Raw genomic sequence first — 12,750 nt, forward strand, 5'->3', positions numbered from 1 at the left:
GGTGGGTTTCAGTTGCCACTTTAGGAGAACAGGTTGGGGCAGAGAGAGTGTGTGTTTACCCCACCATGTACATAAGCATTATTTTATGGTGACAAGGCATGAAACAAGCCAGAAAAAGAGCTATGGCTGCAGAATCACAATGTCTGGGCTCAAATCTTTGTCCCACGTTAGGCAGTGGGAGCTTGCGTAAGTTCTTTTTTTTTTTTTTTTTTTTTTTTTGAGACGGAGTCTCGCTCTGTCGCCCAGACTGGAGTGCAGTGGCCGGATCTCAGCTCACTGCAAGCTCCGCCTCCCGGGTTTACGCCATTCTCCTGCCTCAGCCTCCCGAGTAGCTGGGACTACAGGCGTCCGCCACATCGCCCGGCTAGTTTTTTGTATTTTTTAGTAGAGACGGGGTTTCACCGTGTTAGCCAGGATGGTCTCGATCTCCTGACCTCGTGATCCACCCGTCTCGGCCTCCCAAAGTGCTGGGATTACAGGCTTGAGCCACCGCGCCCGGCCCCGCGTAAGTTCTTTATCGTCTCAAAGCCTCAGTTTGTCCATGTGTAAAGCTGGGATAATGATAACAAGTACCTCACAGGATACCCATGAAGAGTAAGTAAATGAATGCATATAAATCACATATCGGGGACACAGGACATAGGAAGTGCTTGTGAAATGTCAGCTATCACCTCATCATCATTGATACTATCCAAACTGTGTTTCAGAGGAAGACAAAATATTAGAAAGCTGATGCTTACTGCCACTAGACTGCTTTGATAAATGCCAATAATAGAATTCAAATATCTCTATCCCTGTTATTTTATACCCATTCCACTGATAACTTTTTATTGCTCCCAAAATAATACTTTATTCACATCTTCATTTCTTCTGGAAGAATTATGTTAAGAGCACTTGCCTCTTGTTAATTTTCTCATTATCAAATACGTCTTGATTATCTATGACTCTATATTTGGTGTAGGTTCCAGATGGATATTTATTATTATCTGCTGAACAGGTCCTAGGTGCCATAGTTTCATATGTTGCAACCTCAGAATCATCCTAGATTCTATCTACCTGTATTATCTTCTAAAATCCATCATCCCTGACTGCTCCATTCCCTCAGTCTTTGCCTCAGTTCAAGTACTTAACCACCTCAGATGGCTGTAACTGTCTCCTTACTGACCTCTTTGTCCAGACACTCAATCTATCTAACTCACCCTTCGTATTTTCATACAACCACAGGTATTATCTTTGAGGGAACAGGTAGACAGGTAGGGTTGGGAGACATGTGATCACATCATTTTGCTGCCTGAAAATCAGCCTCCAAGCTACTATTAAAAGAGGCTTAAAGAAAATCAACAATCACAATGAATAAACTTTAGATTTAGATTCAAACAAATAAGCTGTAAAAAAAAATTTGAGACAAAAACTTTGAATATTTTCATGATATTAAAGTGTTATTTTTAAAGACTTGATAATCTTGTGTTTAAGGTTTTTTAAAGTCACTATCTTTTAGAGATACATATCATAATAATTATGGAATTTACTTCAAAATCATCCAGTTGGAGCTGGGAGGGGAGAGTCAGAAATGAAACACAATTGGCCATGGGTTCGCCATGTTGGACAATGAGTATTTGTGGGTCTGTGATACCCCTGTGTCAAATATTGTGTCTGTAATTTTCCATAACATGTTATTTAGGAAGGAAAAAAGTATCCTGAAGAATCCAGATTGTTTTCTGAACAACACGCTCTTCACCAAGTATGACTGCAGACTGCGTCTTCTCTTGACTTACCACCCCGACCCACGCCACAGGCCAGTCACACTAAACTTGCCATGATGTTCAAAACATCAGGCCGGGCCCCTTCACCTCTCTGCATCCTGGCACATACTGTTCCTTCTGCCTAAGAAGTCTCTGCAGCCTCCTGGACACACCTTTGAGATCTGGTTCCACAACCGCTTCGCTGAGGCTCTCCTCATTTCCTTCATGCACTCCCCCTTGCACTTCTTCCACCCTTGGAACATAGCTACATTCTCACAATTACTTTGCTTTGTTTGTTTCTGTTGTTGTTGTTTTCCTTGTATTCTATTTCTACCTCTCTCAACAGATAATGAACTCCTTAAGGGCAGAAGTGTGACTTATTTATTTCAATAAATATTCCCTATAAGTCTAGAAGGTACTAATTTTTAAATAAATGCTTGGAAAAACAGTCATGAGAACAACAGTCATGGCAAACATAATTTAAACAAAATAACGTCTACTAAATCATAATTTATGTTAATATGCGAATATTTATCTACTACATATTCTTTAAGAATAGGCTGTCTTTTCTGAAGGAATATGCTGCACATCTTGAAAGGAATATTAATATTATCTAAAGATGAAATTATACCCAAAGACAGGGGGGCAGCTTATTTTCCTGTTTCTGAAAGAAGTATAAACTAAAATACGGCCTTTATGCTATCTTCACATTTCATCTGGTGTGCCTGTGGGAATATATGTTTTGTTCCGTTAGGAAAACTGTATACTATTTATTATTTCATAATAAAAATGTCAAAATACTCTACACTATGAAATAGTATCTTTGACCCACATGTGAGAGATACAAATATAGACATAAATGTGAACTTATCAGGAAAGAACTGTAAACTTTTATTTTATGACAGGAAACAGATAAAATGTTTCCCATTTCTCAACTAAGAAAAATAAGTTAGTGCTGACTTAGCCAGCTGTTACTAATTCTCCTTTGATTCTTTAAGAAAATTTAGTCACTGGATTAGACACATCGTACAAACAAAAAGGAAACACCTACTAGTATAAAACTTCATTTGCTTCGTGTCTCTCATATCTCACAGTTTCACACATTAACCTGTAAAAGAGATAAAAACATGAGTTCAACATCTGTCCTAAAAAACAGACTGGTATTTTAAATCCTTAAATGAGACATATAGTCTAGAAAGTTGATTATTTTATATGGTTAGTCACAATCATTTATTAGCCTCAAGATGAATATTTTTAATACCTAGGTTAACAAAATTACATTACATTAAATCTGGTAAAAATATGCTAGAAAAGATAATATCTAATACGATGTCAACTTCACTGTGTTTATTTTATGGGGGAGAACACTGTGTGTATTTTATATTTTGTAAATGGCATGTGGACAAATTAATGTTCCCCAAGATAAATAAAAAATGAGAAGGAACCTAAAAGTTAAAAGGAAAACTTATTGATTTTAAAAGTGATAACATCATTCACGGCTCAACAAGAATGTTACTCAACAGTATAGAATTTAAGATAAAAGTAGGCTCTAATTAACTTGATATTTTTATGACCACTAACTGGAGGCTTTAGAACTTTAAAGATTTCTTACTTCAGCTGATTCATCCCAGAGTTTTTGAAAAAATTACTAAACTATAAAAATTATGAAAAACATGAATAATTTTTAAATATTCAAAATTACCCTGAGAATAGCATCTTCAAGAAGCATCCTATTATTTTAAGTGAATTACATTTTTCCCAAAATACAGAAATGCAAATCAGAGAATTACTATTCCATCTTATGAAGGAACTAGAAATAGAAAACGCTGGCTATTAAAAGTGTTTATTTCAACAGCATCTCCATTTTGGTCAGTCGGGCTACTATTCTCCAACCTGTGAAACCCTAGAATCAACCCACATCCATCTTTCTTTCCTCGGTTTGCTAAATCAAAGAAACAGCTCTCTTGGGTACTTTTTTCCCTTGTTCTTCGCATTCCCACCACCGTACTTTAGAGGATTGAATTTTAACTTCAATCCCCTCCTGGAAACAATGCAGCTGATTCTCACTTAACTCCAGGAGGCAGCAGTGAGTCTTGAATACATCTTATTAAGCATACATTCCTCTTCAGTGGGTTGAATAACAATTTTTCATAGGAAAAGATGATAGCCAAAAGCGTTAAGTCTAAAAATATCTGGTCTTAAATTAGACAATAGGCTCTGCCTTGTTTCCTGTTGGAACAGAAGGATTCTTGCCTGGGCCTCTTTACTTCCGCCCGAAATCTAGTTCCTGCTTCCATGGAAGACCCTGCGCTCCTGCAAGCTTACCTCCTTCTCCATGTTCCTCTCTACTGAATCACATCCACTAATATGTAAGCATAACTCAATATATCACCTATCGTGTGGGCGGAACTCCTCTCTTGACCTCACATCTCCTTCCAGCTACTATCTATCTATCTATCTATCTATCTATATTTTTTTTTTTTTGAGATGGAGTCTCACTCGTCACCAGGCTGGAGTGCTGTGGGGCAATCTTGGCTCACTGCAACCTCTGCCTCCTGGGTTCAAGCGATTCTCCTGCCTCAGCCTCCCAAGTAGCTGGGACTAACGCTGCGTGCCACCACGCCCAGCTAATTTTCGTATTTTTAGTAGAGACGGGGTTTCCCCATGTTGGTCAGTATGGTCTGGATCTTTTGACCTCGTGATCCGCCCACCTCGGCCTCCCAAAGTGCTGGGATTACAGGCGTGAGCCACTGCGCTCGGCCTGAGTTGTCTATATATTCTATCTCCATTTTCTCACCATTTTCCTCACTCCTCCATCATCTGGTCCCCGAAACTCCAAAGAAAAAGCTCTAAAAATTATCAGCAAACACCTTGTTATCGGAATCCTACCTGTCCTGAGCAATTCCACTACTCCGCAGTATTTGATTACTCCTTTTTCCTTACAGCATTATCTCCTTTCAGCTCCCTGTCCTTGGTCTTCTGCTTTTCCAGCTTAACTTACTAGTCATTTTCTTATTGTCTCTTTTGGATGCTACCCAACTTCATCCTCTACCTGACTTCTAAATGTTGTCATCTCCAGGGTCCTGTCCTTAGTCCTCTTCTCTACACCCACGTAATCTCACCCAGTTCATGATTTTAATCTATACACTGATGACTTCCAAAGCAATGCCCCAGACCTAATCCCTCATCACGACAGCCACCCATCTAAATGCCTACTCAGTGTTGCCACTTGAATATGTAACAGCCACCTCATGCTTACAACGTCCAAGACAGAATATGAATTTCTCCCCCAAAATCTGCTTTCCCAGAGTTAGTACCCTGACATGGTTTGGCCATGGTATCTCCACCCAAATCTCATCTTGAATTGCAGTTCCCATAATCCCCCCATCATGGGAGGGATCAGTGGTGATAACTGAATCACGGGGGCGGTCCCCCCAATCCTGTTCTGGTGTTAGTGAGTTCTCAAAGATCCGATGGTTTTATAAGGGGCTTCCCCCTTCGCTGGGCACTCATTCTTCTCTCTCCTGCCACCTTGTGAAAAAAGATGTGTTTGCTTCCCCTTCTGCCACGATTGTAAATTTTCTGAGGCCTCCCCAGCCATGCGGAACTGTGAGTCAGTTAAACTTCTTTCCTTTATAAATTACCCAGTCTCGGATATGGCCTTATAGCAGAGAACAGACTAATATAGTAACAACCTTAGAGTCATCATTCCTGACTCCTCTCTTTTCTTCACATACATCTTTCTGCCATCACCTGTTTCCAAAATGCATCCTCCACAACTGACCAAATTCACCATCTCCCCTGTTAAATCCAGCATGAGCTATCATTATCCCACCATTATCCCTTACCAAGACCTTGACAAGTACAGACTTCTACCTCTACCTTTACATACCTATTGTCCATTCCCCACAAACTTTCCAGAGAGATATTTCCAAACACTAAATCAGATGATCTCACAGCTCTACTCTTAATCTCCACAACCTCTCAAAGAAAATCCAAACTCCTATGCTATTTGCTGTACTTCTATACTATGCTATATTTTACTTACTTACTGTACCGTACTATATCGTGGCCCCTGCCTTCCCCTGCACCAAGCCTGTGCCCACAACAGAGCATCTGAGGCACCTCTACAATGAAGAAATCTTCACAGGCTGTCCCGACTCTAATATCACCTCCTTTTGACTCCAAAGCCAGCAGCCCAGCACCCATCCTTATCATGTCCAACATACTAAATAAAGTAACATTGATCCATATCTCCATCTTTTCTGCTCCACTGGGAACCTCAGTTCCGTGATGTCAGGGGTTTGATTTACTTCATTGCAGTATCTCCAGAGCCTACATCAATATCGAGTACATAGTAAGTATACAATCAATCAATAATTGTTTATAAAATAAATAAATTTAAACAGTGCTATCAGAAAGTCATGATAAAATATCTTATATGAACATGTCATAAACGAAGGAATCAAGTACCAAAATGCTTTTTGTCTTTAAACATTGTTAGGCAATGTTTTAGCAAAAGCAAACTGACCTTCCCTGAATTCCTAATGAGTATAATAACCATACTTCAGTTACTACTCAATGATCTAACGGTGCCTATATAGTAACAATTACACTCATCCATGATGCTGCAGAAAATATATATTCTATTTTAGCAGGCTCTTGTTTCCAAAACTAAGTAGCCCCAATTACTCTATTTTTTTTAAACAGATTTTTGGTCTCTGCTCCCAATTACAGCATTCTTTTCCCCACTGGCAAATATGCTGCTTCTTGTCTATATAAACTAAAGGGATAAAACACTAGAAAAACAGTTAAAATGATGTTGAAGAAACACAGTTTTTAGCAAAGCTCTGAAAAACTTTTACATTGCACAAAGTGTGTGATCTTACAGCAACGCAGTAACGTCTATTTTAACTGCTCTGTAACAATGCAGGGAGCTGAAGCTTTCAAATAAATAAAAGCCACTTCCACTCCCCCACAAGAGAACACAAATGTTGCTGCTCTACTGCCCAATACTTAACAGACTGAAAATCTTGATTATGAGCACTTTTTTTCTAAAACTGGAAAACTGTATCATGTGGAAGTCTTAACTGACTGCTCTCTATTAATCCCAGAGTATAAAATTAAAGGAAAATAATTTACCTAAAGGAGACATGTTCTTCCCAGAAATTGTAGTATTATAAAGCAGTTTATCTAAGTTGTTGGGTTTATCTGTACCTCTATTTTTGTTATTATGTATGTGGTATCCTGATCTCGTTCTAAAACAGAGCTTAAATTAGTTTAAGCTGATGTTTTCCATTAATGTGACTTCAACACAAGCCTAAGATAAACATCTTACAGGCCCACCCTGTAGGTTCATGCCAACAAACACATCTGTGTAGGCTCCAAAATAGACATTGTAAGGTGTAAATAGACTCAACTATACCCTTGAACTTATTATTTATAACCAAAAATTACTTCTGCCGCTGCAGAAAGTTGACAGGTCTGAAACTGGCTGGAAACTGGGTGTATGGAACTTCATTAGTATTTTTATACTTTTTTTTTTCTTTTTTTATTTTATTTTATTTTTTTTGAGATGGAGTCTCACTCTGCTGCCCAGGCTGGAGTGCGGTAGTGCGATCTCTGCTCACTGCAACCTCCACCTCCCAGGTTCAAGCGACTCTCCTGCCTCAGCTTCCAGAGTAGCTGGGATTGTAAGCATTTGCCAACACACCCCGCTAATTTTTGTATTTTTAGTAGAGATGGGGTTTCACCATATTGGCCAGGCTAGTCTTGAACTCCTGACCTCAAGTGATCCACCCAACTTGGCCACCCAAAGAGCTGGGACTACAGGCATGAGCCACCACGCCCAGCCTATTTATACATTTGTCATCCAGAAAATTTCTCTAGGTATAAAAAATCCTTTTTCTAATTGCACAGAATTCCTATTATCTAAATCATTTTATAATCACACATACTATAAAATACATTATAATAATCAATATATCTAAATATTAGGTGTGTGTGGTTTTATGTGCACAGTGGGAATGTGACATTTGTGTTTACATATTAATTAGCTGCATTTGCATTTAAGAATTAATGACATGCAATTAAATAAACAATTGTTACTGCAATTTTTTCTTAGCAAAGTTGTCATCACAAAACATAAAATGTAAGTTACACACGTTAAAAATTATTCTTGTTCTAATTTGAGCCATCTTCTAAAATCCCAGTGGTTTTGCCCTTCCTAATAAAACTTGACTTAATTTTTAAACACTTAATCTACAATCTACTTTAATTTAAATGATTTTCATTAAAAATTTAATTTTAGAAGTACTCAATCCTCTTGATATTCTTTTCAATTAACAACTAAATATGGAGTTGACACGCTCACAAATTAATTAGTGTTGAAAGAGTAAAGGGGAAATACATGGAAAAAGCATTCCTTTCATAATTAAAACCTGCTGGCATCAGAAATAGCTAGACCTGGAAGAAACAAGACTTTCCCATTATGTCCTAGTTGGTGTTTATATATTATCCATCTTCCTAAGGTCCTTTATTTTATACCCCACTTAAGGTAACATCATTTTTGTTCTTTAATATGAAGCCCAGATAAACATAAATACAACTGCTGTATTACTGTACAACAGAAGTAATGAGATTTCTATATGGGCAGATCTCATAAAAACAAATATGGTATAAACTGTGCTTCTCTGAAAGGCAGTCTACTTAATGCAATAAAATATTCAAAGATCCAGAACATACTAAAATAATGGACCTAATCATTCTTTAAATGATTAATTTAAAAGGTTCTGGTTTCTAATAAATCTGAATGCTAAGTAGTAGGTTTTTAATTTGCCAAGATGGCAAATGTTGCCCCTATCGATATTTTCACCAAGTGGCATTTACTACATTTGGTGAGAGGTGAAAGAGGAAGGGAGGGAAATGGAGGGGGATGGGGAGAGAGAAAGACAGAAAAGAGGGGGAGGAGGAAGAAGAGAGAAAGAGAGAGACAGAGACAAACACTGGGGTGGAAATGGAAAAATATTACTATGACAGAAATGTCAAAATATTATTCTTTTATTGGATACAATTGAATTCAACTTTGTAAAAGTAAAATTTAAGCTGTATAAGTTTGACTGTACATACTGTTTAAGTATATATTATTAGTGTAAGTTTAAGCTCCTTAGTATAGAAGCTAGATGAAACAGAGTTTTCACGAATAAGATTTCTTTAACCCTACTTGTTGACTACAGTAAGTAATCTATAAAATTCTAGCATTCTAGGTAGGAGAAATAAGTCCCAGTGTTCTATAGCACTATAGGGTAACTATCATTAACAACAATTTGTGGTGAATTTTCAAATAGCTCAAAGAGTGGATTTCAAATGCTCTAACACAAAGAAATGATAAATGTTTGAAGTGATGGACATGCTAATAATCCTCATTTGATCACAACACATTGTATAGATATATGAAAATATCAATGTAGCCCATAAATATATACAATTATTGTGTCAAGAATAATAAAAGTAAAAAATTAAAATGTTCAATTGTTACATGCTTCAAATTTTTAGCATTCTATGATTAACTTAATATTAAAATGACATACCTAAGTTGATGCTCCCTCAAGTTTGACAAGGCTTCCATACCATGTAAATAGGAATATACTATTTCCAGATCCTGTGTCAAAGAAAAGGATAGAAATTATTAGACTTGTCAGGAAAGGGGGTTTCTAAAATAAGTCACTATATCTACAAACTGAATTAAACTATGGATAGCTTTTTAAAAAATACATGTTTTCTTAAGACATTAAAAATAAACATTATTAAAAGCTTAATTGTACAAATGTCCATTACAACTGCTTCCGGGATATGCATAAAACCTACTAAAATAGAAAATAATATGACAAACTTATAAAAATAAATTCCTCATAAATCGTTCTTTATCACCTGTTTCTTTTACATCAAAATAGCAACTACAAAGTTTTAATTTCAAAGTACATTTGTCAATACCATAGTTAAATCAAATTATTTTCTTAGTTAATATAAAATGAATGCTTGTTATTGCCTGGTTACACTTAAAAATTGATATAAATTCAACTTTTTTCAATTCTTACCAAAATTACATCTTATAGAGATATTTAAGTTTAAATATTTTCTTTTACAAAAGAAAACATGCCTTGTTTTTCCAGATCACACTGCAGTAAACAGGAAGAAAAAATGACTCAAATTTATTTATGAAAGTTCAGAAGAGGTAAAAATTCAAAGTCCTGTTTATATTCATATGTGACAAGCCAGAAAGGATTTAGTATTTTAAGACTCTAATAATATCTAGGAGTCTAGGATTACACACAGTTTCTGCCATCAAGAATATGAGGGATATTTACTCCTTTCCGAAATCTTAGACAAAATCTACAACAAATCTAAGAAATTTGTAAAATAATCCTCTCCTTTTCAAAGTGTTAACAGCTTTATTTACTAATAATAATTCACATACTATAAAACGTATCCTTTTAAAGTGAACAATTCAGTGGTTTCGTTGTACAATCCATCATCACTAATTTTAGAACATTTTCACCATCCCAAAAAAACAACTCCATACTCATTAGCAGTCATTCTCCATCCCCCTTACTCCAAGCTCCTGACAACCACTAAACTACTTTCTGTTTCTATGGGTTTGCCTATTCCAGACATTTCATGTAAATGAAATCCCAGAGTGGAATATATGATCTTTGGGGACAGCTTCTTTGACTTAGCACAATGTTTTCAAGGTTCATCCATGTTTTAGCATGTATCAGTACTTTTCTTTTTATTGCCAAATATTCTTTCATTGTAGATACATACTACACTTTGTTTGCCCATTTATCAATTGATGGACATTTACGATCTTCCCTCTTTTTGGCTCATAGTTTCACCTATGAGTGAAACTGCTGATTCACATTATAACTCTGTGTTTGACTCTTTAAGGACCCGTCAAGCTGCTTTCCTATGTCACTGTAACCATTTTATAATCCCACAGGCAATGTATGAGGATTCCAAGCTCTCTACATCCTTACCAACACTTGTTATTGTCCCTCTTTTTATTTTAATCATCTTACTAAGTGTGTAATAGTATTGATTTGCATTTCCCCAATGATTAAGGATGTTGAGCATCTTTTAATGTGCTTTTTTGTCCATTTATATAAATTCTTGGATAAGTGTCTATTCAAATTCTTTGTTCATATTTTAATTGGTTTATCTGCCTTTTTATCATTAAATTGTAAGAGTCCTTTATACACTCTGGATAGAAGGTCCTTATTCAAATGTATAATTTGTAAATATGTTCTCCCATTCCATGGACCATCTTTTTTACTTTCTTGATGGTGTCCTTTGAAGCACACAATTTTAATTTTGAAGTTCAATTTATTTTCTTTTGTTGCATGAGCTATTAGAGTAATATTTAAGAAACCATTACCTAATCCAAGATCCCAATGATTTACTCCTATATTTTCTTCTAAAAGTTGTATGGTTTTAGCTCTTACATTTAGGCCTATGATCTATTTTAATTTTTGTATACACTGTGAAGTAGTGGTCCAACATTATTTTCACATGTGCGTATCAGTTGTCCTGGAACCCTCTGTTGAAAAGACTATTCTTTACCACATTGAACTGTAATGGTATGCTTATTGAAAAATCAATTGACCATAAATAAAAGGGTTTAATTTCTGGACTCTCAATTCTACTCCACTGGTTTGTCTATCCTTGTGCCTCTACCATGCTGTTTGGAGTAGGCAGCTTTGGTAGTTAAGTTTTGAAATTGCGAATTTTCAGTGTTCCAGCCTTGTTCTACCCTTTCAACAACAGGTTTTACTGGCTCTTTTAGGTGCCTTGCATTTTCAATCCTAATTTTTTTGATTAGTTTGTCAGTATATGCAAATAAGCCAGCTGGGATTTTAGTAGGGTTGCATTGAATCTGCAGACCAATTTGAGTAGTATTGCCATCTTAAAAATTCAAGTCTCCTGATCTATAACGTGTGATGTCTATACATTTATTTAGGTTTTCTGTGATTTCTTTTAACATTGTTTTTGTACTTTTCAGTATACAGACCATACTCTCTTGGTTAAATTTTAATCCTTTTAATTAAGAAAAAAAACTTTTTGTAGGCTGAGAACACTTAGGAACAATTAGAACCGTGTGAGAAACTGAATCTTATATAAGGACGTAGATGACAATAATTCACAGAATAACTAGATAAGGAATTAGAAACCTTTTAAAGAAAGTACTAAGGCCGGGCATGGTGGCTCACGCCTGTAATCCCAGTATTTTGGGAAGCCGAGGTACACAGACCATTTAAGGTTAGGAGTTCAAGACCAGCCTGGCTAACATGGTGAAACCCCATCTCTACTGAAAATACAAAAATTTGCTGGGTATGGTGGCATATGCCTGTAATCCCAGCTACTCGGGAGGCTAAAGCAGAAGAATCACTTGAACTCAGGAGAAGGAGGTTGCAGTGAGCGAGAATGCACCACTGCACTCCTGCCTTGGCAACAGAGTGAGACCCTGTCTCAAAAAAAAAAAAAAAAAAAAAAAAAAAAAAAACAAGAAAAGAAAATACTAGCAAGCTTTTCAGTCTAAAATGTTTTAGACTATTTTAGTCCTTAAAACAATGTTATGGTATGTTAAGACAGTCATTCCAATTTAAAATTTATCAATATTAGAAACTTAAAATGTCACCCTCATATAGACAACTTTCAAATAAACTGATGGCCTCTCATTTTATCCATCTATACTCTGATAAATAATTTCCAAGAAGCCTTTTAAAAGTTATTTAAAGACTGAAATGTAAAAATAGGTCCCATAAGTTCAATGCCAATAAGAAAACTAAAACAAAATTGTTTCCTCTATCCAGTTCACGAAGTGTACATTCCTAAATCTAATAAACCCCTTCTTTAGAAAAGCAATCAGGCTCCAATCATAATGTTCTATTTGCATTCAAGGAAAGCCAATAAAAATGTCCTAATGAAACATTTGTAATAAAAGATCCTTCTG

The 12,750-nt window shown here is 36.1% G+C and overlaps 1 protein-coding gene across 8 annotated transcripts in view; it reads right to left on the reverse strand.

The window, feature by feature from the left end:
* LOC105488645 (Rap guanine nucleotide exchange factor 2) overlaps nt 1-12,750 on the reverse strand; it is a 259,652-nt gene that overhangs the window by 164,910 nt on the left and 81,992 nt on the right. For 6 of the 8 annotated variants that reach the window (XM_011752894.3, XM_011752890.3, XM_011752891.3 and 3 more), the window contains exons 2-3: nt 9,332-9,402; nt 2,794-2,850 (exon numbers count right to left, since the gene is read on the reverse strand). In XM_011752894.3, coding sequence (XP_011751196.2) covers nt 2,794-2,850; nt 9,332-9,402 — 128 coding nt within the window. Of the gene's footprint in view, nt 1-2,793; nt 2,851-4,631; nt 5,935-5,971; nt 6,078-9,331; nt 9,406-12,750 lie in introns of those variants that run through there. The other 2 variants (XM_011752895.2, XM_011752896.3) reach the window with 2 other exon arrangements.

This window comes from Macaca nemestrina, chromosome 3 (assembly GCF_043159975.1).
Source record: "Macaca nemestrina isolate mMacNem1 chromosome 3, mMacNem.hap1, whole genome shotgun sequence".
Lineage (NCBI taxonomy): Eukaryota > Metazoa > Chordata > Mammalia > Primates > Cercopithecidae > Macaca > Macaca nemestrina.